The sequence below is a fragment of the Vicia villosa genome, linkage group LG5, assembly GCF_029867415.1.
Source record: "Vicia villosa cultivar HV-30 ecotype Madison, WI linkage group LG5, Vvil1.0, whole genome shotgun sequence".
NCBI classification, from domain to species: domain Eukaryota; kingdom Viridiplantae; phylum Streptophyta; class Magnoliopsida; order Fabales; family Fabaceae; genus Vicia; species Vicia villosa.
In genome coordinates this window covers 138,069,532-138,084,477 of record NC_081184.1, presented here as the reverse complement: position 1 = coordinate 138,084,477, position 14,946 = coordinate 138,069,532, and the positions used below count along the sequence as shown (strand labels likewise).

General features: G+C 29.5%; 1 protein-coding gene across 1 annotated transcript; it reads right to left on the bottom strand.

Annotated features, from left to right (window-relative positions):
- Window positions 1-5,812: 5,812 nt before the first annotated feature.
- Window positions 5,813-6,729, bottom strand: LOC131605550 (probable 2' cyclic ADP-D-ribose synthase BdTIR; the record flags this gene model as incomplete). The annotated part of the gene is made up of 2 exons (XM_058877895.1): window positions 5,813-5,927; window positions 6,260-6,729. Coding segments are annotated over 2 exons (585 nt in total), but the record flags the coding sequence as incomplete, so codon positions are not given.
- Window positions 6,730-14,946: the final 8,217 nt, after the last annotated feature.

Sequence of the window (14,946 nt, the reverse complement as noted above, 5' to 3'; positions counted from 1 at the left end):
ACCACAATTTTTGGAAAACCCCTAAATCATTGTTTAAAAAGATTTTCTATATTACATTTGGGAATGGAGTGGAAAATCAAGGTAAAGAAAATAAGGGGAAAGTGAAAAAGTTAAAGGAAAAGAGATAACACCAGAGACTTATAGAGATCCACTCACGAGTACTTTCAACTTCTCTTAGTATATAAAGGTAAGGCGCGTCATTTCAGGTATTCAAATTTATTCTCACTCACACATTACTTCTGATTTCTCTCACTAACACTACAACAAAAGACACATTTATAACAATTTCTTACTACGACCATATAACCAACTGAAGTAATATATATTCACTAGAGGTCTTTCATTTTTTATTTGTAAATATCATATAACCACCGTCCAGCTAAAAAACTGTTGTGATATATGAAGATCGATACGCTTCATATCCCAACACCTGTAATTTTATGTTTTTTGTTAAAAAATTGTATGTTCCCTTAATTTTTATTTTTAAATAAAATTTAAACACTTTTCACCACTATTCAAATTAACAATCATAGTTTAATATCAGAACAATTTACCATGGTTTGTTTTATCAACTGTGGTGAAATATGTTACCTATATAAGCTAACTCATATCATTTCATACCAGACTGCGCTTAAAGTGAAACCCTAACTTCTATCGCCTTATCTCAATCTCTTAAAACTCCATCATATCTTTACAAAACTCCAACATAACTTCTCCAATTAATATGAATCAAGGAAAAGTGTCATGAAACAAGTAGGTAGCTCATATATTTGTCTTCATTTTCCAGGAATCTTTTCAAGAAAAGGTTCCTACGTGAAACATTTTATGAGTTATGATGTTGTTGTTGTTCAAAATATTTGTCTTGTTTTCTTATTTATTTCCTTCAAAATATATGTGAAACATTTGTCTTGGTCCAACATAAATTTTAATTTTTTTGTTGTAAAATGAGATTATAGCTTTTATATTGTTGTTTTTGTTGAGATAAGTAAAGTGTTTAAGTTATTGTTAAGCTATGTTGTTGTTTCTTAAGGTAACTTGTTGTTTATGTTAAGGTTAGTTGTTGTTTTTGTTGATAAATATTATTGTTTTTTATATTGTAGATATTTTTAATTAGGTATGTTGATGTTTATGTTGATAAATGCTATTGTTTTGTTAAAGTAAGTTAATATTTTTGTTGATAAATGTTGTTATTTTTGTCATTTTAGATGTTTTTGTTGAGGTATGTTGTGTTTTGTTATGATAAGTTGTTGTATTTTGTTGATAAATGTTGTTGTTTGTTTTATTTTAGTTGTTTTGTTGAAGTATATTGATGTTTTTGTTGGGGTATGTTGTTGTTTTGTTAGGGTAAGTTGTTGTTTTTTGTTGATAATTTTATGTATGAGTTATTGTATGATGTGTTATTGTTAATTATATTCCTTGTACATTGGAGTTTTCATTTTATTCAGCCAACATGTCTAGAAGATGAGTTTATTATATCATATATGGTTGGAGTGTTTTGCCAACCCCTCACTAAATATATAATTTTTTGAATTGAATTATAAAATAATAATATAAAAAATTAAGCTATATTAGAAAACAACTTACATTCATTAGGGGCGTCATCCTTGAAGAAAAGAAATATATGACCAACGTCCGGCTCTAAAGAGAAAGAAGAATATTTTGTTAGTTCGCATCCTTTAGAGTAGGATCTAGTGGTCTTTGGAGAAGTCTTTGATGTTGCAGAGCAATGACATAACTAGTGATCCACACGAGCATGCTGAGCATGTAGTCAATAGGCTGGATTACTACCATCTAGGTATCTTGATTTAGTAGTGGGGTCAAATAATCAAAAACAAAGTACTTGGCATCCTTAGATCAACCTTATCTCTAACAAGTTTTGTCAAATAGAAATATGGTTATTCGCCTTAGTTATATGTAGCCCTCCCAACCTCTATCTTAAATAGTATTCATATCTTTTACTTTTCCTTCATAAAGATTCCAATTAATGAGTAGAAAAATATCGTCTAGCTGTAAAAGAACTTCCTTTGGGATGATTCAAAAGGGGCCAATAAATTTAATAGGTTTAGTAGATTGATGTTTGTAAGAAAAAAGGATATAATAGATCTTGAAATTAGATATATTTTATTGTTTAATTTGACTCACTTTAGTATGAGACCTTAGTTATGAAAACTCACTTGGGATGTCATCTTCTTGGATTCTTATTCATCTTCTCTTGGTGAAAATATATTTCCTTGTTTGTGTCAAATTTAGAGTTGTTCTTGTGAGATATTGGATCGAACTCTAGTATGGTCGAAGGATAGTTTCTTGGTTTGACAGGATTAAGCATGAAGTTAAAGGTTGTTCACATACTTGTGTCGAAGATGCTAGGGTTGTTAGCATGTTAAATTAGGTTTTAGTGTTTAAACCCTAATTTGTTAAGTTAGCTTGTTTATTAAGTTGGCTTGTGTAATGGGCCTTGTGGAAAAAGTCCATTAGTTAGTATGTTAAGTTTTATTATAAATAGCATATTAGTCTCTCATTATTGCTAAGCTGCAAATCCTAATTTTGGGTGAGAGAAGTTATTTGTTATTCTTGTAAACTTGTAATCTTGTTTTAAGAGAATGTAAAAGAATAGCAGTTATAACCAATTATTGTGTTCTTCTTATCTTCCCTAATTCCTATTATATTTTATTCTTGACATCGTTTTTCACAATAGTTCTTAAAAAAGGTTGTGAAGATGTTCGTAATGGAATGTCAATCTCTTTATGGAAATAATGTTTATAAAGGGAGGGGTGGTTTAACTTTGGTTCACCAATATTAAAGACATTTTTTGGTTTCTAGTCAGTGTGACTCGATGGTGAGCATTATGGGCTATTATAACAGGGACATGTGAAATTGGAAGTTCATATCGATAAAACATCTTTTTGTGTGGGAGGACAAATTAATTTCAGACTTCTTAACTTGTCGATATGGAATAACTCTTACCTTTGAGATTTTTTCGAGGTAAGGGAACAACCCAAAGATAATTATCTCGATCAAATTATATGGTGCTTGAGGAAGCTACAACTGTTAGGGTTGGACTTACAGAAGAGGATATATATATATATATATATATATATATATATATATATATATATATATATATATATATATATATATATATATATATACCAATTTTATCTATATTTTAGAAAAGTTGGATCTCGTTCAAAACTATAGTCTTTTTGGCGAAGTCGTTTCCTAATAAGGTCATTACTCGTCATAATATTCTCAAGTGTAGAGCAATTATGGATTATAACATTATCTTATGTATTTTGTGTGGCTATCAGATTCTCCTATTAATTATTCGTTGCTTACGCTACTACAAATATTACATTTCATGTCAACGCTTTCACCTCGACTAAATGAAAATCGAGGTCAAATGACTTAGAATGTGTCTTTTTTTTAGATTATTACTTATCCCTCATTTTTTTAAAGATCGATATCAAATGTAGCTTAGGGTCTAAGCTTCAATTTCAAGCTCCTACAGTTTTATATTTTATTTAGAAAAAAAGGCGCCTTATTTTATAATTCATCTTTTCCCTCAATTTTAAGAAAAACTGACATGAAAAGTTTACTGCTATAATAACAAAATTATCTCTCCCCAGTAAATAACAACCTTAACATCTATATCTCAAACAAAACCCTTATATCCTCCTTGTATTTTCATATAAAAATAAAAATAGGATGACGCTGAAGTGAGTGTGCTAACTCTTCATTAACACGAGCTTCGTCATGCTTGTACTAGTCTCACTTCAACGTCTTCCTCCTTGTATTATTTCCATTGCATGTGTTAGGGCTCTCGTTCGATAATGTGACTCCTAAGCAACGAGAACTCTAAACACATATCATCCCAATACGAAGATGATATGCGTTTATGGCTATCGTTCTATAAATGCCAAAATGAAATACCCAAATCATTATTTCACATCTTCTTCATAGATCTGGTACGTCAAACATCACTTCTCATTTTACATGATTTTTGTTATTCTGTAATCGTTGTTTGTTCTTGAGTTCGTTGTTGTTTGTTATTTTTTATATTTAGACAAGAAACCCTAGAGGTTTAAATTGAGATTGATGTTGTATGTTAAAATGATATTGATTGTTTTTGTAAAACTAAGATTGATGTTATAGATTTATTGTTTATGGTGTTGTCATTTTGTTGAGAGACATTAAGATTATTTAGTTGTTTATGTTGTTGTCATATTGTTTATGTTGTTTTCATATTGTGTATGTTGTTGTTATTTTGTTTATGTTGACATTTTGTTAAACTGGTATTAATTGTTGTTATTAAACCAATATTGATGTTTTTGTGATTATTTGTGCAACTCTCCTCGAATCCAAGTAACCTTTAAGTTTACTATATCTAATGTGGATTTCTTGTTTCACTAACTCCTCTTTGAACATATAACTCTTTAGTGATTTACTAAATGATAATAGGTAAAACTAAGTTATATTTGAAAAATATGTTATATTAATCAAAGTTTTTTGGAATCTTTTAACTCATTATTCCTCTCTCTTTTTGTTATTATTAAAATTTATTTGTATGCATCTAGTTTTCGTTCAACTCCTTCTTCTTTTTCATTTTGCAAAACATCAAATTTTATGCTTTGAAGAATGAACTAGTATAAGAGAAAGTGTTGAATGAAAAACTTGAAACATATAGAGAGATTTTAACCATAAAAGAAAGAGAGAGAATAATAATGAGTTGAAAGATGCCAAAAAGCTTTTGATTAGTGTAAGTTGTTTTTTAAACATAACTTAGATTTTCGTATTATCATTTTCTAAACCAATTTTCAAGGTTATATATTTTCAGTTAAGATTTTAACATGTCGGTTATATGTCAAAATCGAAGGAAAAAATTAATTTGATGTGTCATTTATTTTCAATATCGCGGGGGGGGGGGGGGATTTGCCATTTAAAAATTTAAAAAATGATCTCATTAGGATCGAACCAGTGACCACTTTACATATTATTTGTCGGTTTAGCATTAACCGAGAGGTTAAGTGGCATATTTTTCATGACGCTTTTAGTTACCTCGCATGTGTAACCGAGATAAAAGTCATTTTGCGTCCAAGGTAAGATGTCTTATTTATAGTAATGTTATGAATTTATTTTTTGTTTAGTGTAATCTGTTTAAGTGGTTAGGGTGTTGTTTTGTGTTCTATCAATTTTTAAGTATTTTGGTATTGAGTAAAAAATAATGGGTTGGCTTTGGTTTAGTATTTAGTTGCGTAACCTATTTAAAAATTTCATAATGATATTATTTTTTTAATAAGATAGTAAGTATTGAGAAATTGTACGTCACATAGAATCAAGTTCTACTCTTTGAAATGGTATCTGAATAAGACCTTGAATCATTCTTATTCTTTGAAATGGTTTGAGTACTCCATACTCTCTTATTAATATATTTTTTATCATTAAAAAAACTTAAAATTGAATTATCAATAAGTAATATTCGTTATGATTATACATTTAAATATTCACCAATGTATAGTTATATAGTAAATTAAACAAGACTACGGTGTATTGAAATTAAACTACAATAATGTAAATTCTGTGCAATCTCAAATTTAATGGATTACATGAAGATCATACAACAACAAAAAAGTTGGTTCATTCCAAATTTAACTGAAAAAACATGGATAAAAAAATTAAAAAATAAAATAAACGAATTCTAGTGTTGATGGTTAAAACCTAAAACCATGTTGCTAGCTTAGTATCCTTCCTTTTTTTCTTTAAAAGAATAAAGTAATAAACAAACATATTTGAGTTAAAGTGTTGAATTAATGAACTACTTGTGATTAGTATTCAATGTTTTTTTCTTCATGAGCTTACGCGCTTCTTCTACCTCCAACAAGTTCATGATCACTGCTTCTGAAGCATCTCTTAACAACACCGACCAGTCCCTGCAAAACACATTCCATTCAAAGTCAATACAACAATATTGCATTTATCACAATCAAACTTAATACTACAACATTCTGTACATACAAAATACAACCTCACGTAACCACAAGTGTCAGTACCAGTATCGCGTTAGTATCAAGTGTCAGATACAAAACAGCGGCATACATGACACAGACATAAATACTTCATGACACTAAGAATAATCATAAGTGTCAGTGTTGTGTATGCTGGTATCAAACACTGACACGTGTTTGAATATAAATATGTCTTTGTTCAGAGGTGTTTATGTTACTATGATTACTAAAAATATATGTGAATTATTAAGACAAACCTATTGGAAGAATCGAAGGTCAATCCAACAGTGAATTTAGCTTCCTCTAATGCAGCACTAAACCTTCGAAGCTCTTTAACAGGACAACTTCCATTATCCTTAACAACAAGCTCAGAAGGCTTAACATCATAGAAAATCGGGATAACTCTCTTCTTCGACTCCATGAGAAGAGCAAGCTCATGGAGACAAAAATAAGAGTCACAATAAGTCGGCGAAAAAACCGCAACACCAACTTTGCAACCAAGAATTCCTCTATCAATATGATCAAACAACCTATCCCCAGGTTTCATATTCTTGCTATCCAGAAACGATCTCACTCCCATCTTCGTCAACCGATCGTACAACAACCCCGCGATGTTCCTCTTGGTGTCGACTCCTCGATGATTTATGAACACGTCGCATGATGATCGATGAGCCATTTTACGGTACAAGGTAGCAGATAAACGTTGCATGGCTTCTTCAACAAGTTTAGTTTTGTTATGTTATTATGTTATTTATGGGTACTGTTTTATTTAGTTTGTAATAATGTTGTGTGTTTGAATTTGTCTCTTTCTCGAAATTTTGGTGAGTATATATAATTGGTTGAGGGGTTTGAATTTCAACGTGTGATGGTCCATGTTTTGATTGATGTTAATTTGGACTAGAGGAAAATACGAGGTATTTCAATGAAAGAGTAAAAGTGTTTGAAATTTTTGACCAAACATGTTAAGGAGTGTCCAGAACTGTGCATGTCCTTCAAACACGTCAGTATACTCGGTAAATATAACCATAACAAAACAATTGTTCTAATATATGTATTATTAGAAATTAAGGACTAACATCTATTGTGGTGTATTTGATCTTGGTACCCAAAACATTGACATGGTCATTCAAGTTATTCAATCGTAGTCATTTTGTCTTTGTTGAAATTTTTAAGAGTTGCTTCCTTTTTTTTTGTTTCATGTCAATTATTTTAATTTAAGTAGCTTCTAGTTATTTTGTTTATAAGTAATTATTTTTATATATTCTATCATGCAATAGGTAAAAAAAAATTATACATAACTGATAGTTTTTTAATATGAAAAAAATCGTATTATTTAATTTAACTATTTCCGAAACCCATATTTCAGACTTTTTAAATTATAAAGAAATTTTATAATTTAGCGATGTCAATTTGCATTTGTTAATATTTGTTAATAGAGATCTGCGTGGAGATTATCTGTTTGGAGCTTCGAAGTTGAGAAAAAAATTTCCCGTGAAAATGAAGATATGACACTTATGGCAGAGATTGGAAAAGTATATTCCTTCCTGCGGATTCTCCGACCCCAAACATATTATTTAACTTTCATATTCTATATATTATATAAATGTATTTTATTAATTTTACATGTTTTTTAATTAAAAAAAATTAATATATTAGAAAATTATAATTCACTAGTGTATGATTATGCATAATAGCAACATGTTTTGATGAATATTTGCAAGATGTATTTTTATTTTTATTTTTATTTTTAAAAATACAAAATATATGTGATTAAGATAACGAAATATTAGTGTTATAGTTTTGATCGAACAATATAGATTTTTTTTTAACATTTAATCTCCATAGATCTCTGTGGAGATGAGAGAAATGTTTCCTTGTGGCAGAGATTGGGGATGGTAACGGGGGAAAATTGGGGGCAGGATGAAGAACGGGGAAGCATCCTCCGAACATTCTCCACCCCGTTGACATCCTTACATATGACAAAACTTTTGACAATTTTCTTGTCCTAGTTATAAGAAAAAAAGTACAAATTAAAAGATATATTAATTGTTAAAATTATTTTATATCAAAATATTTTTAATATAAATATGTTATGATCTGTGTAAGTTGGTAAAAATATTTAATAAGGGGTTCATTTGGCACTACAAGCTAGTTTGACCGAGTTAATCTCCTCACAATAAAAAACAACCCCTCGCAACAACAACATCAACATTTGTAAGGGGCAAAAATACCTAGGTTTTTCCATTGTTTCTTTCGATGGCTCTATACTCTGTCGAGCCATGCCTTGTACTCTTTGTTGTTGAGTGTAGGAGCTGATCGAAAAACACGTTCAGATGGATCTAGAAATTTTAAGTCTAACATGTGTTGTTCGAGCACTGGGGGGCATTGTGGGAAGATAGCAAGGGCAAAAGTCCTTTACCTTTTCAGGTCGTGACTTTGGGGTATGGCATGGACCTAAGAAAGCCAAAAGTTTTTCAAAAACAGAAAAAGGTATGAGTGCCTGAGATTTCCAAACGGCGGTTTAACCTTTGTCTTACAGTTGTTCTAGAACATAGATCTTGATTGTTTCCTCTTCCGATGAAGGAATGACGAAATCTAACGGGTTTTTTTCAGTGTCCATCTTAGAGCTGAAGGAAGAAGCAACCATTGTTGAAGGATAAGAGAGACGAGGAGTTTTCTTTTCTTAAGCGCAAGAAGTATGGTTTTAGAGAATGCAGATGGAAGAAGAACAAATGAGAGGATGAAATGGATATTTATAGACAAAAGCACCCCTCGAAATAACTGACAAGTGGCGTAAGAATAGTAGTTAGAGGCATTTCGTGTCCAGGAAGTGAGAGTTAGTGGAGATTTCAAAAAAATTGTAGAGCCACGTTCTCCTAGAAAATAAGAATAATGATGGGCTTTTCTGCAGAAGTCCATCGGAATCGACAACATACGAAAATTTGCAATGATGATAGTGTCGTCAGCAAAGCAGTGTGAATAGTGTCAAAAAAAAGCCAATTTTCTCTTGTGTCGACAAGGTTCAGTCGAAAATGACATTTTTGGGAGATAACTTGTTATCTCATAATTTTTTGACACATCTTCTAAGTTTGGAGAATAGGATTAAATTCTTAGAAGCAAATTTTACTTCAAGTCGAAATGGTTTCTTGACCATTTTATATGCGTCCCTTCGAAGGACGAAAGAGCTTTGTTCGAAATCATTGGTTTTACAGGCCAAAGATATATGTTTTGGGACTTAGACAAAATTGAATTTTCCAAGTGGCAGACAAATGTGTACGGTCTAACGAGGCTAAATTAGATAAGATTAGACAGTTATTCGAAGATACGTGAAAAACTTACAGAAATCAGTTTGCATGGCTTTGAAAATGTAGTGAAGTTTTCTAGGCCGACCGTTGTGGACGGTTATAATAGGATTAATATATAATCAGTGCTTGTTTACGTTTTCTAGTGTGTGGAATTTAACACAAACTTGAGAAACTCAAAGTATCAGTGATTAATAGAAACGAGTGATCATCAATGTATGTGGTTGCGTTCCATTTTTTTTCAATTAAAATTTTATTTATTTAAAATCATTTAATACATTAGATTTTCTTAGGGCTTTCATTTTCATTATCTTTTATAGCTTTTGACTTTAGTGTCCAAATTATTCAAACTCAAGCTTTTGCACAACATGTCTGGATTTTTTTTGAGTTTGATCCCTTAAGTGAATTGAAACTTATTTTTGTTTACCGAATTCTCCAGTAAACAAGTAGTAAATGCAAATGACCATAATTGAGGTGGTGGGTTGGCATGATGCAAGAGAACACGACTTGTTTCAACAACATGTATGTGCCTCCTTTCAGCTATACAATTTAACTCAGGTGTGTATGGTGAGGTGGTTAAATGAGAAATGTCAATATTATTAACCAGAAAAGATTTTAATTTGATAAATTCTCCACCATTATTAGAGGAGAGAGAGAGAGAGAGAGAGAGAGAGAGAGAGAGAGAGAGAGAGAGAGAGATTTGTGTTTCATTGGATACAACCAAACATATTTGGTAAAATGATCTACAATGATTAAATAGTACAAATAACCATAGAAAGATCTAACATGATTCGGTCCCCAAACATCAAAATACAAAAGTTCCAATGGTTTGCTACTTGTGAGATGATGATTGGAGAAAGAAAGTTTGTGAGTTTTGGCACAATGACATGAACTACACTCATGAGATTTTGGAAGCTTTATTGGTAGATGATGAATGTCAATCAAATGCTTTATTATTTTGATAGAAGGATGACCTAACTTATGATGCCATGTAGATGTAGAATAGATACTTGTATGCAATGATTGAGGTGGACGTGATGGAACGATAGCGGTGAGGAGATGATAGAGATCTTGTTTAAGTGGACCTTGGAGTAGTGATTGACCCAAATTCAAGTCCTTGACAATAAAATGGTTTAGAAACAATTCAACAAAACAAGCATTAGATTGACATAGTTTTAAAACAATAACAAATTAGACTGGATTTTAGGAACACACAAGACTTGTTTGAGATAAAGAGGTTTAAAAGGGGTGTAAATGATAGAGTTACCGGTATGAACAATTTTCAAACATGTTTCATCGCCAACAATGACATGATATGCTTCAGGATATGAATTAGCTAAAGTAAGTTGTTGCAAATCTTGTGAAATATGATGAGATGCTCTAGTATCTGTTATCCTGCTGGGACGCTATGTTGCAGCCTTATTCTGAGCCAAATTTGCAGTCGGTTTAGTGCCATTTTATGAAAACCCTTAATTATGTGGCAGTTCTTAGCAATATGTCTTGTCTTGTCACAAAATTGACATACAATTTTTCTTTCACCATTTCGTTGAGTAGGGGGGCCGCGATTGTTGTTTGTCCTGTATTGATACCCTTTATTTCTTGTGACAATATTAACAGTGGAAACAATATCAGCAGTAACTTGATATGCACGATGATGAATGGTTTCAAAGTCTATAAGCTTCTTATGTAATTCAACAAAAATAATTGGAGATTCTCTACTTCGAAGTGCAACCTAAATTTCACAATACTCATCGGTCAAGCCATTAAGTAAGTGTGTGAATCACAAGATCTGTTTCATCAAGGGGTGATCAATGATTGAAAATCCATCTGAGATGACTTTAATTCCTTGAAGGTATTTTGGCCATGGGTTGATTTTGTATTATGAAATTGGAAAATTTTTGTTGAAGTGCCATTATACGCACACGGGAGCGACTAGCATACATGGTTGCAGCCACAGAAGAAATTATGTCGTGTAGAATGAGTTGATCTTGTCTAACCCAATGCGTAAAGGTCAGATTAATAGTCGCAGTATTGTTCTCCAATACTTTCGATGGACATGGTTTACTTCCATCAACATAGCCCATAAGATCATAGCATGTTAAGAGAGCCATAAGCTGAATTCTCCAAACAGAATAATTGTCTCCATCAAATTTGATGCAGAGTTGAAAACTAGCATTTAAAATATTTAATTTTTCAGTTGGTGATGACTTGGGAAGTTTCAACATTAAATTTTTTTGATGCCATGAATGAAGGATTAAGAAAAAAAAGCTTTTAAGTTAATTTATTCTGATACCATAAAAGGGATGATTGATGATTTATTATGATTGTCAAAGTAATAGCTATTTATAAATACAAGAGGGAAACCTAAGCTTAAATATTAAGGGAACTATTCCTTAAGATTAGGGATGTATAACCATTATCAGTTTCCTATAAAAAAAAACTAACTACTACTATTAAGAAAGAGTATAATACAAGTAAATACACCTTCATTGTAGCAACTAGTTGAAGCTATCTATTAATTGTAACTCTTTTTAGAAAATTGATGCAACTTAAAATAACCAAAATATCAAAATTGTTCATTTATGTCATCTTCAACCTTAAACCGAGGAATACTGACTCAATTATAGTATACGAAATAACTTTTTTAGAGAAATATTCAAAATAAAACTTAGAAAAACCCAATTTTATTCCTAATTTCAATTAAACAAATTAAAAACGACTAAAAATTTCAATAACCCAAACATAAAATTCGTTAAAATTGTAAATGTATAAATATTCAAGGGACTGCATCAACAACTTGCACCAGTAATCCATGTAGAATAGTTGAGATATTGAAATCAAATTAAATTCAATTCAATTAAATTTATTTCTTGTATCAATTAAATTAAATTAAACTCTTAAATTAATGAATTTGATTTTAAGATATCGGTGATTGAAATATACGTAATAATTAATCTATTTAAAAATCACAAGAAACATTATTCCTTCCTTATTTCTACGAGCTCGGACACTAAACCACCGACTACAAAGTCTGTATGAAACTTATTATTATGTCTTGATAATTTTAAAAAAAATTGTGAAATTTAAGGGTTCACTCTTTAATTAAAAAAATAGATATTGTAAAGTACATTCAACAAACATAACGAAGGATCGATAAAGTGGTTACCATAATCTATGGGTCGGAATATCCAATAGTAGATCAATAACAACATTTTTAAAATAGTTAACACTGCTTTTGATGAATTTTTAAAATATAACAGTAATGTGATAATGAGACTAACAAACTCGTGCATCATTAGTATGGGGTAACTTGTATAAAGCTAGTGTTCTAAGAAGCAGATACATAGTCTTCGAAAACGCAGGGATCTTCATAATTTAATATATCTACTTAGTTGATAAATAAAGTTGTGTAAACTGAGTAGACACCACTACTCCTACTAACCATGCTTTCCATTAAAAGGATGCTTCTGAGTTCGTATTCAAAAGATATGAACAATGATATAATAGATGTAATACGGGAAGTCATTTTGGTCTCTAATTATATGATGTATTGCTATTGTAATATTTATTATTAAATTTAATTTCAAAATAGTTAACTCTGCTTTTGATGAATTTTTTATGTATAATGGTACTGTGATAATGAGAATAACAACGAACTCATGCATCATGTGACTGATTAAAGTTAGTGTTCTAACAAGCAGATACATATAGTCTTCGAAAACGCAGGGATCTTTGTAATTTTATACTCCCTCTCCGTTTTACAATAAATATTATTTTAACGAATAAAATTTATTTTAAAATAAATATTATTTTTTACTTTTTCAATGTAATAATGATTACTATTTTTCAATTTTATTTTTTAATTATTAAATAGGTTGGATCGAGTTAGGCTTTGTCAAATCTAAGTCTTACCTGTTAAAAAAACTGAATCTTAAGTCTAACTTGTAGTCTGTCGTAGGCTTATGTTTTAGGCCTGAGTCTGACTTTTTTGAAAATCTTATTAACCTGTTGGCCTACATAAAAGCATATTTGTTTTAGACATATGTAAATAAACAATTAAAATAATGTTTAAATAGACTAATTAACTAAAAGACCAAGAGACTCGAAATTTGTTTGCATTGATTTATCTTAACTTAGCTGTTAACATAAGTTCTAGGAGATTATTTGTTTAAGAGAATTTATGAAAACAATGTTCATTAGGTGTTTTCATCTTATTTTCACAAATTCTTTAAGATAACCAAATTTTATTTATGTATTTTAATTCAAAATATAAAACATAACATAATGATAATAAAAAAAATTCATATTTATTAAAATAGGTCGGCCTGGTAGGTTTAAAAAGGTTTTTTTATGGCTTGGAGCCTAGCCTTTTTAATTAAATAGGCTTCTAAAAAAGCCTAGTCTTTTTCTATTTAAAAATAATGCGTGGTCTGGTCTGATGCTATATAGGCTAGCATGTAGCCCCTTGTTATCGGTCTGACCTATTTCTATCTCTACTATTTACACTACTTTCAATATTTTTATAAGGTCAATTTAAAAAAATATACAATGTTATATGACCATATTATTATATTTGAAAACACAATATTTATTTTAAAACAGATAGAGTATAAGAGTCGATAAATAAAATGATCTGTGACATCGACTTGACATCATTACTACTACTAACCATGCTTTCTCGATTAAAAGGATGCTTCTATGTTTCTAATAAAAGAACCAACAACTCAGAAGAATAATATATATATATATATATATATATATATATATATATATATATATATATATATATATATATATATATATATATATATATATATATATATATATATATATGATGGGATCAAATGACACCAAGGTTTCAAAATTTAATTTGACACCAAAATTTCAACCGTTAAAAGAATTGATCAAATAAAAAAATATATAACATATTTTTCTCCTAAATGTATTATCGTTTGATTAATTTTTTTAACGGTTGAGATTTGGTGTCAAATTAAACTTTGACACCTTAGTGTCATTTGATCTATATATATATATATATATATATATATATATATATATATATATATATATATATATATATATATATATATATATATATATATATATATATATATATATATATATATATATATATATATATATATATATATATATATATATATATATATATATATATATATATATATATATATAGAAAAGGTACAAAATTTTATATACATAAAAGGTTGCACTTATTCTCAAGATATTTTTATTTTAAAGAAGTCCTCTCACTATTTATATACATATATATATATATATATATATATATATATATATATATATATATATATATATATATATATATATATATATATATATATATATATATATATAGAAAAGGTACAAAATTTTATATACATAAAAGGTTGCACTTATTCTCAAGATATTTTTATTTTAAAGAAGTCCTCTCACTATTTACGTAACTATACATTTAGTTAAAACAAAAAAATAAATAAAATAATAAATATTACTAGTAAAACACCTTATTAATTAAAATTTTAACACTTATAGAATTCGAGTTTGTATAAGTCAAATAAAAACTCAAAAGTAAGAAAGAGGGAAATATGGATTTTAAACACTTAAGAGGAGAGTTCAATTGTATA